General features: G+C 35.6%; 1 protein-coding gene across 1 annotated transcript; it reads left to right on the forward strand.

Annotated features, from left to right (window-relative positions):
* Positions 1-5,469: 5,469 nt before the first annotated feature.
* On the forward strand, positions 5,470-15,471 carry LOC136708960 (protein lin-28 homolog A-like). The gene is made up of 4 exons (XM_066683889.1): positions 5,470-5,617; positions 6,149-6,336; positions 11,320-11,507; positions 15,049-15,471. The coding sequence occupies exons 1-4, from the start codon at positions 5,608-5,610 to the stop codon at positions 15,368-15,370; spliced, it is 708 nt and encodes a 235-aa protein (XP_066539986.1). The 5' UTR covers positions 5,470-5,607; the 3' UTR covers positions 15,371-15,471.
* The last annotated feature ends 4,176 nt before the right edge of the window (positions 15,472-19,647 follow it).

A 19,647-nucleotide genomic window follows, 5' to 3' on the forward strand; every position in this document is an offset into this window, starting at 1 on the left:
GGTTTACTGAAGGTTAGCATGCTAAAGATATTTTGTTATCTAACCAAAAAAAGCTATATTTTATCTTTAACTTCCCTTTATGGAATTATTAACACTGGGACATGTACACTCCACTTTCTGAAAAACTCAGTTTTTGGAAAAAACTCCTACCACGTTTTGAAAATATGCTAATAAACATAACAACTAAAAATACTCTGAAAATGACACAGGTCATGTGGAACAATGTATTTGTTCAGCTCATGCCTCTAATTTTGATCAGTATTACTAGGTATTTCATCCTTGTGAAGTATGGTCATACTTTGGTGATGATTTGGTATAGGAAATTGATTTTTGTTTCATCAGAGTAAACATATTTAATCTACAAAGCATCTTTATTTATTAAATACAAATATGTAATAATATATGTTCTAGTTAATATAATGAAAAATATTTTGCTACTAATGACAGCAGAAAATGTTCCTGATTATATTTTATGTCAAACAATGCATAGATAATAAAAGCAGCACTAATGAAACAAATCATATTATTTTTAATAACCTTTCGTGAGCCTCTTCCTTTCAGCCCCTTTTCAGAAAACTTGTGTGCTCAAAAATTGTCCAAAAGAAACTCAAACTTTTGGGACAACTGAATTGAATGCAATACCTGGCCCCCATTCTTGCCACCAGCAAACCAAAGAAAAAGCCATGAATGTACAAATCCTCTGGCTAAAGATTCTTAATTCATCAGCTTTGGGCCAATCAGCAATTTACTGTCTATCTAACACACAACATTTTTATGAGGTTTGAGTTAAAACATTGTCTGCCTACAACGCAGCCAATGCAGGCTGTAGGGAGCAAGGAAGCACACTCAGGATTAATCTCAGTATATCTTAGGAAATTAATATATAAGGAAATGTATATATGAAGAAATGCATGTCATTGGTAACAAATACAGACACTGGGTAGTCTGCATATGTCTGGCACTTAGGTTCTCTCAACTTCCTTTTGGGACTTTTGCTTGTTTATTTAGATCTAATGTTTGCATTTCTTTCCATCTGCACTAAACACATACAGTTTATAATTTTATTATGTTAGTTTTTTTAAGTTCATAGGAGTTTTTATTTATAGTGTAAGTTATTTTTGTGGCTGAAACATATGGGCACCACTTCAGAGTAAGACTACACTTATAAAGTTTTATAAATGATTTACTATCTGTTTATTAATTAGGATGTAAACACATTAAAAAAAATCATTAATAACATTTATAACACAGATAGAAGCAACTATGACCAGTTATTTGCCAAATAATTAACCCACATGTAACTACACTGTTAAAGCTCAGATCTTCCTGAATACTGAATTTATTTAGTTTTCTCCTTCAGTTGACATTAACCCTGACTGATTAAGCACATATTAAATAATACATAAATGTAACACTTTAACCAAGTTTAATCAATAAATCACTGATAGACAGACTTTTTACACACTGAAGGTAATGTGGTGCAGTGGTTACTATCACCCCTTCTATCGTTAAATGTGATTATTAAACAATTTTAGGTGTTTGCAACATAATAAATAACCATGTAATAAACAGATTTATTAACTATTTACAAACTTTTATAAGTGGGGTCTTTTAAATTTTAGTTGGTACCAACATATGATACAGCCTATTGTGATTTTTAAGACTGACACATGAATGAGATCCTGCAATGACAAATATAAACTTTAAATGGGTTTGAAAAGAGTTTCTGAACGGTTCTTTATTTAAGGGAATATTTTATATAGCTGTGATATAAGGTGTTTTGTTTAAGGCTGTTATATAACGCCTAGATCTAAGCATGTGAAGCAAGCACATTTGTTTACTATTTTACTGAAAAATATCAGTAATTTTAACAAAACCTTGCTTCTCAATTGTGTTCTCATTTTTCATTTTTTGACAGAATTTGAAAACCAACAGTATACAAAGTCGAAAAAATATTCATAATAAACTACCAGTTCTTCAAATTAAAAAGTGGTACTTAAACACAATTTAAAATTAAGAAGGGTTTCCCCCGCCCTCTCCTTTAAAGTTACTTTTTTTGGAGAAATAAGTATATTTCTACCAGCAAATATAGTAAAAATGATGCTCTCTTAAGTAAGGTACCACGTTGACTGATTCTTTATATATTTGTGAGTGTGTTGAACGTATTATAGAGATTTAAATACAAATGATTGTCTAAATTATTTTCAAATGAATACATTTGTATGGCAAACTAAAGTGGTTCTTTTTAGCACCTGGAATATTTATATTATAAGTGTATTTCAGTTTGGCTAAATTATTGACATTGCTTGTTTAGATCAGTCTGATTTCATGTCTTATATTTCTATAAAAAAAACTATATCAATCTTACAGCATTGACAGGCAAATTCATGTTTCATTAATTTGTCAGTACATCCACTTTATTTAATCACATATTTGTTTTTGCATAATACTTATAAAATTAAAAGGGTGTGACATTAATACCAGTAAAATAGATACAGAATCTAGTTAGCCTGTATGGTTACCCAAATACAAGAAACTTACCAAGGACAAACCACTTACACTTCTTGCACACTGTTTATTAGTGCCACTATGGAAAGTAAGACACAGAAACAGATTTTTATTTTATTTATTTGTTTATGTTATTTTTGAAGGATTTTTTTCTTTAACATGCTGTAGCAGATATTTTAGGCATTATAAAGCTGTCATTATCAATAGTGTAAAATTAGTATTTCTTTCTCTTCTATTTTTCTTGCTTTTTTCCAACATATCTTTAAGAAGACTATGAGCTCTCCAGGATCTGCCTCCACAGCTTCAGGTGGGTGGTGTTCAGCTCTGTTCCACATCCTGCAGAGCACTGCTCAAATAAAGCTACAATCTGCTGCTAACACCTAGTGTCTTATCCTGAGTGGGTCAGTTGTTTAACCCATTCAAGTGAAGCTATGTCAAGGAAAATGTAATAATCTATCTGCTTGGTCTGACATCACTGTGTAAAGACATTATGTGAAGTCTTTTGCTTTTTCATATTTATTCACAGTTAATTTGTGGGGCTTTTTTTGTTTGTTTGTTTTTTTTTCTGTTGAGGTTAAGTGTCATGTGACCTAAAGATTAATTAGGTGAAAAAATATATAAAATGAAATCAAATAAAATTTAATTTTTTCATATTGTTTGATCAGGCAGAACGTCTTCAGATTTGTGTTTAGGTTAATTCAGAGAACATATCTGAAAAAAAAAAACATGGAATATTAGTCTAATTAGTTTAGTAGGCTGTTGCTCTACCTGTTGTTTCAAAACGACAGTGAGAAAATGATTGTGCTTTCTGTTGCTTTTGCTGAGGCTAGATTATTTAAGCAGCAGTGCACAGCATTTCAGGTCTTGTGAATTTTCACGTTGATCACCCCACCCCCATTTCCACGTTGTCCCTGGGTCGCCTCAAGCTTATTAACGTAAACAAAGCACTTTTAAGACATGTGCTGTAAAATGAGGTATTTGTATTCCATTGAAATGTGACTGAACTGGGAATACTTGGTGAAGTAGCCTACTGTTGTCGTATCTCTGCTTTATGTTCGCTTATACAAAATTCCCTACGGCAATATTTCATCTTTAAAGAAGCCCAGAGCTTTGGGAAAGGTGCTGAGCAGAGAGGTAGGCTACCAAAAAAAACAGAGAGAGGAATATATAGGAATATAAATACGTGAAGAAAAGCAGTCGGATTCAAAACGCTGATGTTTACTTACAGTTTTTCTTCCCAGATTTTAAGTAAGCAGAGAGAGAGAGAGAGAGAGAGAGAGAGAGAGAGAGAGAGAGAGATTCCTGTGAGACTCTCCCACACTTGAACATCCCCCACATGCGGCTGACAGTCAGTGCGTGACACGTTTCCTTCACACACCGACAGTATTCAGATCACACTGCGAACCGAGTAACGCTTCCCTGGAGGAAACGAATAACAAATGATTTAAGGCAGTGGATCTTTTGTTTCGTCCAGGGCTTATTGTGTTTCTCACTCTAAACTCGAAGCGTTCTGCCTAAACCCCTCACCTCGAACTGATCCTGTTTTTCCATTCGTTTATTTTAAATTTTATCAATGTCTGAGGCAAGTCAAGTCAATGTTCCAGTCATTGTTCAATTCAGATTCAAACACTTCATTAAACCAAACACATATCTGAATCTGGTGCATGTTTAATCCACTTTAATTATGTCCTGATGTCCAGATAATTCCCTGATATTTTAAAGTGGTCTTTATGCTTATATGTGTGGTGCTCACATATTTAAAACCTGTTTTGCTGTCACTCTGAAGCCATCTCTTTCCTCTAGAAATCTGGGTACATCCATATGTTTTCACCACGTACAAAATGATTGCTTAATTCTTCGAAAAATACCATAAACAAGTTCTTAGTCTTAATACTCACTTGAAATGATTTATGATGAAAAAACACGTCCAACCCACGTTCACAATTCAACAAGCCGATTTTAGTCTGTCGTCTTTTCAAAGAAGAGGAACGTGTAAGAGATATATCGTTTTTTTCCTGTCTGATCCTCTGATTGACAGTATACACAAGGTTTAAAAATGCTCCAGTCTTTCTGTGGGACCCCTGAACTGGAACAATCTCAGTAACCATTCTGCGTCCATACAAAGTGTGGTTGATCGTCAATTTTTATGTAAGCAAACAATTACTTACAGCGCATTTACTGCTGGAGAAGGTAAAAGGCAAGTATGCACATGTAACTTCTAACAGACATTTTTAAATCTTTTTCAGGCTTGTTCTGAAGCGATCCTTTCACTCTGAGTTGCCTTTTTCCATTAAGAATTTTTGAGATTTAATGCTATTCTAGGGGAGCATTTTGTAGCCTTTAAAATAGCCACAGCCTGAGGTTACATTATAAAGAACAAGGCAAACTTGAAATATGATACAGGACTAGACAATAGAGTGTAGTTTTTAAAGTAGTTGATCAATCCTAGCTTACTCATCACTAATACCGATAACCCTCACTGGTTATCAATACTGAAATTTCATGCCCAACAGACACAGCGTAAAGAGTCGGACCTCACCATTTACGGTTTTAAGTCAATAATACAATAATCGCCCTTAATGTCTGTTTACAAAGTAGCCAGAGATCCACATACAGAAAAACCGAGCTTACTTCAAATTACATCTCTCTCTCTCTCTCTCTCTCTCTCTCTCTCTCTCTTTTCCAGTAAACAAATATAAAGCTGTGTGTAAGTCAATTCTAAGCATATGATGCAGAGCAGAAGTTACCGTGTCCAGTGAACAATCCCGGTGAATGTTTCTCAACGACGATTGGCTGCTCCGAGGCCAAGTCTGCGCAAACTCCGCCTCCGAACACTCACTCGGAGAGAAATGAGATGCGAGTCATTGGAATAGGGACATGAGAAAGTGGACGGTGGGCGGAGAGAGAGAAAAGGAGTGAAAGGGGGGAGTGCACTGGAGTAAGGAAAAAAATACCGTCTGTTGTACTGCGCACGCTAGATCATGCCCGCTACATTATGGTTTGTTTAAAGCATTGTATTACATTTCTGAAGAGGATCAAACGCTTTCAAATAGGGATTTACACTCTCAGAAGTTTGGAAGGAGGGAGCCAAGGGAAAACATGGCCGAAGGTATCCTATATGGTTGTAGCGACCACTGCTCTCTCTCTTTCTCTTTCTCTCTCTCTGTCTCTCTCTCTCTCTCTCTCCCTCTCTCTCTCTCTGTCTATCCCTCTCTCTCTCTCTCTCTCTCTCCCTCTCCTGCTGCTGCTGCTGTTGTAGCCTAGTCCAGTGTGGCGCCTTGTGTTTGAACCGCACGGTTTTACCTCTGTTTACTCCCGGAGGAGACCACCATATAGCCGGTGTCTCCTCGCCCCTTAACCTCGGGTTGGCGGTTGAAGACACAAGGCAACACCTGTTTTGTTTCAGCAGACTACACTAAGCTCGTAGTTTCAGGTCTAATTTTTGGTGTAGGTTACATATTCATTTTAGGCTTACTGATAAGTAGCCTAGCCTGTAACACAGTACGGTTGTGGTGAAGTTGAAAGCCAAACACCCCGAGTAGAAATGAGCAGCGAAATCCTACTCCTCCAGCACTGGATAAGACTGGTTTATTAATGATGTAGCCCTCGCTAAGTGTGTCTCTTTTCTTTCCACCTTCAGGAGGTGTGGGGAATGGTCGGGGGAGCCTGCGGAGGTCTGCCGAGTCTGAGGAAGGAACTGACCCCTTGCCCATGTTCGGCTCAGGCCACTGTAAGTGGTTTAATGTACGAATGGGCTTTGGATTCATATCGATGACTAGTCGCGGAGGAAATCCCATTGATCCTCCATTGGATGTGTTTGTTCACCAAGTAAGTTCACCTCAAGTTTACCGCCGAAATCTAAAAGAGCTTAGAGGGGCAGATAACGTTGGTTCCTCTGCTGCTTCTAGGCCTGTTCTGGTTTAACTCTTCAGAGGATTAGGCCTGAGCAGACTGAGCACCACACTTACACACACACTCACTGTCTAGTCCTGTCGTATCACCATTCTGTTACTTTTGAATTTCAATCGTGTTATTGTTGTGTTACAAGCTACGTTTTAAACAGTCCACGCTGGCGAACCCTTGTTGTGGTTCTTCTACCCCACCCTCGCTCGGCACCAGCTACATCTTTAGTCTTTCCTGCAAAAGATGAAGACGGGATTAGGTATTCACGGTAACGTGTTTTTTAAACCTTAGACTAATGTGAACGTCGCCATTTTCAACAAACAGTAGCCATTTGGCGGCTCTCTTGAGGAGCAGGTTTAACAACCAACCACCACCTTAGTTGTAACAAGAAAGACACCATTCACTCAATCCGCCATGAGCTGAAGCCAAGAGCCACCAGCAGCATGAGTCTAGACTTATTTGTGCACAGTACCTCTACACACTATTATTAAAACATTCTTTTGTGATATGGTGGTATCATCATGATTTGTTGTTCAGGTTTTTCAAGATTTACACTTCTATATGCCACACAGTTACGCTAGTGTAATATATGAGGTCTATAGTTGCATTTATCTAGTTTCACAGCCCAATGTTGGAAAACAACTCTGAACTCTTTACTCAGTCCCTTAGTAGTGTTGTGTTGTCCAACCCGTAACCCACTGTTTGTCCTCTCTTCAACAACAGATTCTCAAGTTTAGTGGCATGGATGTATTCTGATTTTTAGTTACTGTCACATACAAAAATGTAACTCAAGTTTTCCCCACATATTAAAACAGTTAAATTAGTTTATAAATCACTTATGTTTTTTTTTCTTTTTCAACAGATATATAATTGCAACACAGTGTATATTTTTCCAAATTCAGATACTGAAAACTCAAAGAATACCCCCAACAAAAGCAACTTATAAAAATAATTACAGAACCATGCATTTTTTCCCCCTGGGATATTACAATAACTACCCAATTTCTCTTTGATGCCAACAGGGGCTAATACAGGTATCTGGCCTACCATGAATTACATAATCTGTTTTTGTGAGCTGATGTTGTGCAAAGCTGAAACAAATGTATCTATTCTCTGTAAATTTGACAGTGTAAATTTCTGAAAACAAGAACATCTCTTAAACTGAGATTTGTTTGCTTGTGCACCTTGACGTTACAGCCAGATATCACTTCTCAAAGTTAATAAATATTCATAAAGAGCCCTACATTTTAAATTAAAAGGATGTTGCACAACAGCAGTGTGGATTGTTAAGGTATCACTTTTCTACATGGCATTTAGTAAATAAACTAATTGACTTTGATTATAGGAGTTGAAAATCTATTTTAGTTTAATATAATTATGTTAGGAATGAAGCTGGCAAAAACATGAGAAACATTTTTCACTGTAAAAACACAGAAACTACCAACAATATGTGGTTCATTGTATGTAGTTTGATTATTCAAACAGTTTCAGAAGATTATTTTTTTTAGCTCTCATCTGTGCCACTGCTCATGTTTTGGTTGATTTCTCCCCCCTCCCCAAACTGAGCTTACCATGTTTGGAATGTGACATATTGCATATTTTAATTTAGTCAGAATTAGATTGTGTTTCAGGGACATTTTTGGAAGAAGTAGTTGGTTTGGTAAGCGATTGCAACTGTTTTTAGAATGAAAACAATTTCTAGGGGCCTCTGCAAAGTGTCTGGTTATTGTGCTCAGTCCTGTTATATGACAGTGGGGGAAGGGTTTCTTTTGAACTATTTTCTCTGAGGTAAAACTACAGAATAAAAACAAGAGCAAAGCATTGGTTATGATTTTCAACTCTGCAAAATTGCTTACTTTTTATTTTGTACCTGTAGATGCAGCAGGAAGTTGACACTTGCACTCATTTCTGGTGTGTTTGTTGTCATCCTTTCAGAAGGTTTGATTTTGTTAGTGCACTGGGAGGACTGTGTGGGCCCCTGGTAAGATTAACTAGCAGCCCATTTCACCGTTTGGCATGCAGGCCCCACCCTTCTCAGCTAATACCAGGCTTTGTTTCTCTTGCTCATGGGTTTTTTCTCTCTTTTCCTTCAAAAAAGAAGAAAGGATGAAAAAAGCCACCTTCTGTTCACGTGACTTCCTCTTGTGAGTCATCCATAGATGCTTGATCTCTATTGGGAGGAGCAGAAATGCCTCTGAGTGAGTGGCCCCTCATGCTTGCCAGAAACATTTTGTAATCAGTTGTTGTCATTATTCTGCTCAGTCCTGAAAACAATGACATAGAATGTCATTTAATATCACTTTACAAAAGACAATCAATGTCCGTTCTTGTGGTTTTTTAAACGTTATACAATTGTTATTATTGTTTTGTTTTAAATTTAAAACATAAGAATTTCTTTTGGTTTCAATATCTGAGAGATATATTTCACATGTGGCCCATTATTCATGGAACATAGGATACTGTTCTTTAAAAAACAACATTGAAATTATTTGTCTCAGAATTAAGTGTATTTTCTTATGGAAAAAACTGATATTTTACACAAACATAAACTATAAACAAATGTAACAGGAATTAATTAAAAGCATTGCTATATTGGTTAAAAGAAACTAGGAATAAAATAGGTTTGATACATTACTTCACAGAGTCCTCCAGTCATTGCATGTAATTGTAAACTATCAATTTATTAATGGCTTGATTTGCTAAAGTAAGAATTGTTTGGTTACTATAAATTATTTGCTTTTTCATGAATACGTTTGGAGCAACAGTGATAAATACTGTGATACTGTGATCTTACTGTTAATTTGTCAAATTCTATTAATAAATATCTCCCGAATGGTTATTTTTTTGTCCCAGCAGAAGGAACAAATATATTATGTGTTGTGACATTTTACAATTTACTACTTTAAAGTTTCATACACAATATTTACTAACTGTTATTTTCAAATGATTTTCAAAAAATTATTTGTTTATAGTTCTGTTGTATATCAGTGTATTCTTATGTTAGAGGTGGCTATGTCTTCTTTCAAGGAATACTCTTTTATTACAAGTCTTCTTATTATCCATTCATTACCCAAACAGCCATGATGGCCGCCAGTGAGGCTGCTGCAAGCCAGTGACTTAGGGTTAATTTATAAAGTGAGAGGATTAACATTTTTTGTCTCAGTTGAAACTTATTTTGTATTTACAAGAAGGTAGTTTAAATGCATTGTTAAATAAAGGAAAAGCAATTTCACCAGCTGTAAACTCGTATGCAATAATATAATTACACATTAATAAAGGAGAATATAATGTATAATGTAATTTAAAAAACATTAAATCTATTTCTGTTGCTGGGGAATTATTATTATTGTGTAGTAATATATATGTTTTTATTCTTACTGTTAGTAGTATTGATACTTCTATTATAATTATCTTTGTGTATTTTTTCATTTTCACATTCATTGTAATTTGAGTTATTTTAAATTGGTTAAACGGAAGTGATTATGTGCACGTAATGATTCTGTGATGATTTGTGATAGGACTGGAACATTATGACCTAAAAGTGAAAAAAAACTTATTAATTGTATATCTTTGGGATGCATGTTATATACACACATTATATAAGGTATTACTGAATTTATAAATGTGTTTTTAATCATAATTGATTTTACTCACATCAAACATTCCTGATGAATGCTTTAATCAGGATTATAATATAGGCTAACATTTTTTTTAAATGTTATGTGCCTGCTGAATATTTAGATATTAATTCAGTAAATAGAATAAATATGTATTAAATAGCAGTTCTTTTTTTATGATTTTTATGCTGTACTATGGCTATAATGGATTCATTATATGTAATAAGACGCTTTTTTGGAAAAGATTTTTATTTGGATTGTTGTTTCTTCTTGATAATGTTGCTTGTTGGTTTTAAGTACAAATTTGGCAATCAAGAAAAAGCATTTAGAATGAAAATCCTTACCTCTCATATACCTTTGAATTTCATTTTTTATAAATAACTTTAAGTGGCCAAATTTAATATCCATTTTTCTATTATGGGTATCATAAAACAGGTAAGGTATTATTTTGGCCAGATGAATGAACCTATGTTCTCAAGAATTGTTTTTAAGTTTAATATAATTGTTTCTCATGAATGACTCTTTATACATTTATACATTTTACACATATTTTTTTATGTCTTACATTAAACATGATAGGAAAAACATTTTTGGACATTCTGTTGAATCATATGGTGTAACAATACCAGTACTTCTTCATATCTATTTGAATTAGTAATAAAATCTGAATAAGCTGGTAAAGTGGTATGCTAATATTCATTAAAGTTTGTAATTTACTGATGAGTCCACATGTGTTCGTTGTTGTATGCCACACATTCTTTATTTTTTAATTTTCAGTAAATCTGACTTATTTGAATGTTTATGAATGTTGTAGGGATGTAATGATGCACAAATTGCATATGAGATGAAATGTGTTGCAGCATTTACACCATGATATCGTACATTTTTAATAGAGAAGTAAAACAGATGCTAATATTTTAAAAATGCCCAGACAAACCTGCAACATTTGGTGAAAGCATAAAATAACACAAATTATGTATTTCGTGTATATATTTTTAAATGTATATTTGGCATGTATATATTTATTAGCTTATTTATTTTGGGATTGTTTTAATAAAATAATATATACTTATGATACATATGTTTTATAACAAAATCTAAGCATATTTACGTGTAATGTCTCGCAGCACTGTTTTAAAGTATTAATCTGTGTATCACAATACCCATAGAATACTACTACATTGATCACATGGAATTTGTGTTCATTGTAGATATGTTGATTAGCTTACATGGTTGAATTTCTCCCCTCTATATCATATAGTTTGTGATGTTCCTTTTCTGTCTCTCTCAGAGTAAGTTGCACATGGAGGGTTTTCGTAGTCTGAAGGAAGGAGAAGCTTTGGAGTTCACCTTCAAGAAGTCCTCCAAGGGCCTTGAGTGTCTGCGGGTAACAGGACCTGGAGGAGCCCACTGTGTGGGCAGCGAGAAGAGACCCAAAGGGAAAAGCATGCAGCAGAAACGAAAGCCAAAGGGAGACCGGTGAGTGGGCAACTGTGCATCAGCTCTTTTCAGCTGGTGCAGTATCAGGCTTTTCTTGTAGAGGCCATGATGATCTGGATTCTTCTATACATTAAGAATGGTTGGTGTTACATGGAAAAATAGGCCAGCATTTTTCAAAGTGCTTAAGTCATGGGATGGTTTTAATGCTGCATATAAGCCATTGTAGGGCTTTCAGATATTATATTTGTTGGAAAAATGTGTGAACAATGCCTTATATTTACTGTATGTTTCATGTTATTTTGAGCAGTAATGGGTGGTCCCTTAGTATGCTTTTGAGAGAGTGCCCTGCCTCTCAGGCTGTTGCTCTGTGGGTCTGTGCCTGTTGCCATGGTTTTATCACAATTCTGTGTGTGAGCTTTTTTTCCTTGCTAAATTGCTGCTATTTTTGCTGAGGTTTGGGTGAAGGCATGAGTTGTAATAGCATGATTTTTGGTTGATAAATAAATAGCAAGTCCAAATGTATTTGTGATGTTTCATATCTTGTATTAAATTAGGCAGAGAAATGAGAGCCATGTTTTATCCATAATATGAATTGGATTAAACATCAATATAAACTGCATAGGTATTTTACTTTTCTGCTAATATCATGCTAATTGTGACTGTTGGCAAGATTTCAGATTCTATTGTAGGAACAAGGAATTCTAAACACCAAGATGTTTGCATCTTGTAATGTAAGCTCCGTAACCTTTGGCCATAATATTCTTATAATATTTTAATTAAGTTTATTCATTTGGCAGCTGAAATACAAATTCAGTATATTTCAATTTCAATATAAATTCAATGTGTTTTTTCTGAATCATATTTTAAAGGTTATAAGTGTAAAAAATACAGGAACCGCAATTTTTATTATAGGCTATGCTATTTATTTTACAAGGAGATATTGAACCTAACCTCCAGAAAATTGTTGATTGTCTTGTGGGTGTATCAAGCCAGTTCCATGCCCTAAAATATCCATGTGCTTTATAATGTAGAGTTCAGCCAGAAATATGTGATAGATTGGTTAACTATGTTCAACATTCATATCTCAATCCAGAAAGAGATTTATAGTGGTTTTCTTGGTTTAAAAAATCCTGGATAATTAATTTCTAGAAACAAATCACAGTTAGATCATAATCTTAATTGCAGTATTGGTAATAAATCAGAAGAATGATAAAATGAGTTTGGATAACTGCATGAACTGCCCAGCCCCAGAGCTCCCCCTGGTTCATCTCAGAAATATGGGAAACACTGGCTTCAGAGTAATTTCTCTTTTTGGTTCTTTTCATGGTTTCTAAATTCTGATCAATTTGAGGTGATTGGATGTATGCATTATTTTCTCATTTTCACTGCATTAACCTTCTAATGGGTTTGTAGTAAGTGTAAAACACATAGCTTACTGAAAATGACTGAAGTATGCTGGCTTTGAAGGGATCAAGGGATGATGGGTAGGCCAGAGAGCAAGGACGAATCCCAAATTCCACTGCCCTTCCCCCTTCCTGTTCACACTCTAATTGAAGATGCCACCATGCAGGACCCCCCACAAGCCTCATGCTCAACCATGCAGAAGTTTGTTTCCTTTTAAACAGCTGGTGAATGCATTAAATTTGCCACCTTTCTACCAAAGTTATAAAGATATTGTTAATTCATATCTAGAAATGTTCAAATGTTACTCAGCTCAAAATGCAGCAAAACCCAAAATGTAGGCATAGAAACATGCTGAGGAGCTTGAAGTGGAAATACATGGCGTGTTGAAAGAAAGTCAAATATGTCATTGTCTGTTGGAATTTATTAGAACCTGTAGGCAAACCTACAATAATCAGCTGAAAAAAAATGTCTGGTAAATTAGATGTAGCAACAGTCACATTATTGCATCCAAAATATTTTAATGTTGCAAAAACTTTCAGTGTAGGTCAAGAAAATAATTGTTGTTAAATAAGGTACAATGTCAATTAAAATTATTATTTAAAATACTGCAAAACCCTATGCTGACTACTTTTTGGGGACAAATTTATGTTTGCATTTAGTGCCAGGTGAGAAGATATCCCTACATGCCTCTTATAAGAAATATGAACAGCAGAGGCATGATGGGGAGAGACTCTGGAAGATGAGTGTTTTGAAAGAAATGCTGCCATTTCCAGAGTCCACAATCAAATAAATATAGTTCAACATTGAATGTGACAAAACATGGATTCCCAATCCAATAGTTCTGAAAAAAAGTTGCTTTTGAGAAACTATGTAGTTTTCATGTTTCAATATAAATTTCAGAATTAATTTATTGCTTTAATGATTCACTACAATATCAGGGCCATTTGTGAAATGTTTTTTTCTCTCAAAAAGCCAGATGCAAAATTACTAAATATGCATTGAGATTTAATGTATTTGAAAATCATGGGCTGAACTGACTTATTATTTCTAAATACAGCATATGAAATATATAAGACCAGAAATACCTTCTGTCTGTGCTTGGTGGAATAAGGCTGATTTCTACAACCACGGCAAAAAAAAAAAGATTCCGAAAATAAAGTCAGAATTCTGAGAATAATTGAGTAAATAAAGGGTCTGTATAATTTCGAGAATATAATCAGAATATTTAGAGAAACACTGTTTGGGTTATTATTTATTACAATATGTAGACAGACAGACTCACAGTCTGTGCGCCATGAGTGAGTTGTGAAAGAAGCAGTCAATGAAGTGAAGAGAATTATTTATTAAACGCATCCACACGAAATGACGACTAAACCCTGTCAGTGCAGCCCCTGACTGTGAAGCAGGCTTTAGTTTATTGTACGAGTCCATGAGCCGTAACGCGATGGAGCCTCGTGGTCACTCCAGAGTTCCACTCGCTCTGCATCTAGCATTTTTTCGTGATCGTTAATTGTATCCTGCGAAACTACATGCCCTCTTCTAAATAAACGGGTTTGTGCACCGATTCAAGGTTTAAATACCAATCACAATCTGGTCCTGATGTGGAAGAGAACCAAGATTTTTCTCTGAGTTTTTCTGAGATTATTCTCAGAATTCTGACTTTATTTTCTGAATCTTATTATTATTATTTTTTCAGTTCCGTAGCCCTAAATCCCTGTCATAGATTCCAGATTGCACATTCCTAAATTAATTCCATGCTAATAAAAATCAGTATATATCAGTAGGTCATGTTCAGATTTGACTGATATCTCTAAGCGATCGTGGATGATGTGATTTGTACTCTGGAAGGGCAGAAGGTTTAACCAGTGCTGGGCTTGTTCTCAGTTTACTAACTTTACTGCATTTGTAATCATACAGAAATCAATGTTACAAATTGTCGCACAATGCTAATCAAAACAAGTTTTTGTTCCTATTCCTATGGTTTATATATGGTTAATAATCAGCTCACAGTTGCCAAATTTATGGATACCTTGTGGTAATTATTCTCTGTAGTTACAGTTGATTGACTCTATCAGTGCAGCTTTGGTCCATTTACCTGATGTCTGCTTTTGTTCAACTCATCCAGTATTTGGTTGGCTTCTATCTGATTGCTCACCTAGATTCTCTCTTCTGTCAGATGTTATAACTGTGGTGGTTTGGACCATCATGCCAAAGAGTGTGGCCTCCCCCCACAACCCAAGAAGTGCCACTACTGCCAGAGTGCCACTCACATGGTGGCACACTGTCCGCACAAAGCGTCCTCAGACACTCAGGGAAGGTACAGCTTAGAGCCGTCTGCCTCCTGCTCAGGCCAAGCCCCAGGTCCCCACAGCTCAGACACAGGCCAAAGAGCTTTGTACTCATCTCAGGACTGCTCCAGATCCAGCAAACCCTCCAGCTCACCTGAAGATCCCACGCCAAAAGCTGCCTCATCACACAGAAAAAAGAGGAAAACGTAAAAACTTCTCTTGGTACACCTCACAATCTCTCAGGCCTCATGTGATCCAGGTCCCCATCTTTAGCATTCTGCTGCACCAACCCTACCTCAGACTGATACGTAAGGCCCAAAGTGACATCTCAGGAAGTCACGAGCCTTATCCAATGGAGGAAACACTTGCTGCTGTCTGTAATCAACTGAACTGTGAACAAGATTTGGAAAGACCAATGCTTTCCAATCCAGTGCTTTAAGAAACTAATACCTCATGCACAATGTACATCTGCATAGGATGCATCATTTTGCTCATTTTTGATTAAGTTTATATTCTGTATCATGTTGTCTAATGTGAATGTGGTCCAAAACATTTGAAGAAGCTATTGTGGGGATTTTTTTTCGATCCTATATTTCTGTAGGCACACTGAACAATCTTGAGCCAAAGAATGTAAACAGTTCACCTTTACAAGCTACCTGTCATTCCGTTATTCTGTTTACCTCACTGAGATTGACAGCTGTCTTTTGTCATCACTTCTCGTGGTTTTAGAACAAAAATCAGAGATGGCTTCTGATTAACTACTGTTAATGTGAGATGTCATAGATATCAATCATGCACTTATGATTCAAAGAGAGATTTCTTCTTTTACGTGCTTACCATCAGGTTCTTAACTGCAACCATCATAGTATTGACCTGCTTTGTATAAATGGTTCACGTTTTGAAGTGATTTAAATTATATTGACTCTAATATCACTAACTGTTTTACTGAAACTGTAATTTTGCTTCTGAAGCATTGTTGGGAGAAAGCCTTTCACAGGCCAGTGTAGACTCATGCTCTTTTTTCAGTTATATTAGGGTGTCAGCACAATGTTAGAATACTATTATCAGATAACAGATACCATGTCAGTTGTTTTTTAGTCATGTTAAGCCAAGCATATTTGTCTGGTGTCTAGAGGATCTGAATAATACTTAACCTTATGAATAGGCAGGAAGGTGTTTCATGTTAAAGCTGTGAGCAGTTTGCTTTTATGATACATTTTAAATGTATGAGCAAAGATCTTTTTACATTGATAACTGAATGAGTTGTTCAGGGCTACATGTACGAGTATGTAATGTGTGGTAATGTGTGGTAAAGGAGATTAACCTCCAGTCTTTTAGTGATCTGTGTTCTCATAAGCAGATATATGTTTAGTCTTTAATATCTTCATTCAAGAACAATATCTTTTTCTACAGTAATGTAATAGTTGTTATTTTCTCTACATTCACTGGCGCTTATATATGGTTTTCAAAGGATTTGTAAAGATCTTCCATAGACGGTAATGTTTAAACCTGACTCTCCATGGAAGCACAGTGGTGCAGTAGTTAGAGCCGCTGCCACACAGCTCAAGCGTCCTGGGGTTGTAGGATTAAACCCAGCTACTGGTCACTGTTTTTGAGGAGTTTTCTCTGTGTGCCCCAATTTTCTCCCAAAATCTAAATGTGTTAGATGGATTGGCTGTTTAAGTGTCCATAAGTGTGTGGGTGAAGTCCTCTAATGGGCTGGCACCCTGTCGAGGATGAGTTCCTGCATCGAAAGCACAGTGATTCCTGGTAGGAACCCACCAAGACCCTGAACAAGAGGAATTAGTTACAGAAAATGAAAGAATAAATGCAAAAATGACATGATAATCCTACATGTAGCCCTTTACAGGTCATAGAGCAGAACGTATGCTTAGGCTTATGCTGATAAAATATGTTATTATTATTATTATTAGTAGTAGTAGTATTAATAGTTCCTAGATGCAATTATTGAATTGTACTGTGTATGCACATGTTAATACATCTGCATATTAACTGTGGCTCCATAATCAAACTTAAGCCAAGCTGAATCCCTGACTGTTATTATGTTGTATTTACATGACTGAACAAAAGCTTCTTATTTGGAAGAATTTCTCTCAGGGACATATCTACCAAAATATATTAAAAAAATTATATACATTAATTTGCAGCTGGACAAACTTTTTACATAAAAAGGCTTGTTGTAAGTGTTTTTTATATATCTATATATATATATATCTGTGTGTGTGTGTGTGTGTATATGTACAGGTAGTAGGTGTAAAAATCAGTTGACTGGAAAAAAATAATAATTCAAGGCAAGTGCTGGACCTGCTGTTTAACGTCTAGTGCCTCCTAGTGGCCTTGGATGGTATTCTCAATACTGTTGTGGGAAAGGTGGAAGTTTGTTTTTGGGGTTTTGTTTATTTTTTCTTTTGTTTACAGTAAATTCTACCTCACTTGTTTTGTTTAACTTGGTCACAAAATCAGATCACTGCTCAAAAGAAGGATTTTAGTCTTTAACAAGTGATATCTTAGAAGAGCATAGTAGTAGATGTTGAATGACATTGAATTTGCAATAGGACATAGCTACAGTCAACAATGCACATACACTGATATCTGAATGCTCACTGAATAGTGGTTGCTTAAGGTGTTTATTTTAAAGCCATTCAGCCTCAAAACTATATCTTACTAGCTGCCACCGGACTACCTCTGAGTGTACCATCTGAAAAAATTCCATATCTACACAGTGTATCATTTACAGGGGTTGGACAATGAAACTGAAACCTGGATTTAGACCACAATAATTTATTAGTATGGTGTAGGTCCTCCTTTTGCGGCCAATACAGCGTCAATTCGTCTTGGGAATGACATATACAAGTCCTGAACAGTGGTCAGGGATTTTAAAATCAGGATAGTGGCCAGGTCACTACGTGATGCTGGTGGAGGAAAACGTTTCCTTATTCGCTCCTCCAAAACACCCCAAAGTGGCTCAATAATCTTTAGATCTGGTGACTGTGCAGGCCATGGGAGATGTTCAACTTCACTTTCATGTTCATCAAACCAATCTTTCACCAGTCTTGCTGTGTGTATTGTTGCATTGTCGTCCTGATACACGGCACCGCCTTCAGGACACAATGTTTGAACCATTGGATGCACATGGTCTTACTGGTGCAATGTGTAATTAATGAAGACTGGCCACCAGGCTGCTCCAATTTAGCCATGAAACCTCCCACACTAAAATGACAGGTGTTTCAGTTTCATTGTCCAGCCCCTGTAGTAGTTACATTCATATTCAAATGCCTTTATATGCTGTTGAATACAAAAACTGAGTGAGCTGTTGAAGAAATTGCGGATTGGGAAAAACATACTGATAGCAAGAGATGTACTTACCTCAGATTTTTTATTTTTATTTTTTTTATTTTCTTTACATATAATGTTCCTCCTGGTTGGCTTTTTGCAGATAGGGTTGTTAAATCAATTTTGACCACCCAGGCATTTCCTAAAAGCCCAGATATTTTCTCTCCATATGGGATGGTTTTTTGTTGGACACAGGAGGTTTTCTCCTTGCAGCATTGACAATTATCTAAAAACTACTGAGGTGTGCATTTTTCAGCCTAAACCCAGTCAAAAGATTTGGTGTTGAAAGTGTTACTCAATGAGACAGAAGCCTAAGAAGCCTAACATGGCCAAACACTGATGAATGACCGTTGATGGGTTTTTTTCCTACCAAAGATTTTGATAGCTTTTTTTGTTATTACCACAACATCTGTAAATTCTGTTAAATGTGAATGAAGCACTGGTTTACTTTGACAATTTATTGCCAGCATTTACATTTTTTATGATGTTCTCAGCTGATTTCAAAGGTTTTGATGGAAATATAGTGTTATAAATTTACAATCATAATAATTGTGTTGTTTGTGTAATTATTTGACCATCGTTTCTGTTCAATAGAACATAGGTCATGACAGTTTGTGCTCAGAATGCATTTGAAAGTTTTCTTAGCGATATACACTCACTATACAATGTTAAGCAGCTTATGTTGGGCCAAATAAGTTTGATTTGATTTCTATTTTTCCAGATACTGCCACAGTGACTGGTTTTTAATCTTAAAGGAACAGTAGGTAAGATTTGATATGTTTGCTCCTGGCTCCCACTACTGTTGAAAAGTGTAATTCATTTCTACAGGACTGTCCCGGCCCTCCTCTAGAAGTTACATAGTGCAGTTTCTGCAGGGCTGAGCCCCGTGCCGCATTGACAGAGGCTCTATTCTCTACAGGTTGGTGAATCATCACAATTATTTTGATGCTGTAATTTAAGACAAAATTACTACCCAGTGTTTGTTTAAATAAGACAATATTTTGTGACCATCAGCAATCATTAATTCATCATCAATATAATTACAGCATCATTTATAATGATATAGTGACAAGGTCTATAAAGAAACATTTAAATTATTGTGAAAAGTGTTTATTTTTTCTTAAAACACATAA

Source organism: Hoplias malabaricus, chromosome 10 (genome assembly GCF_029633855.1).
Source record: "Hoplias malabaricus isolate fHopMal1 chromosome 10, fHopMal1.hap1, whole genome shotgun sequence".
NCBI classification, from domain to species: domain Eukaryota; kingdom Metazoa; phylum Chordata; class Actinopteri; order Characiformes; family Erythrinidae; genus Hoplias; species Hoplias malabaricus.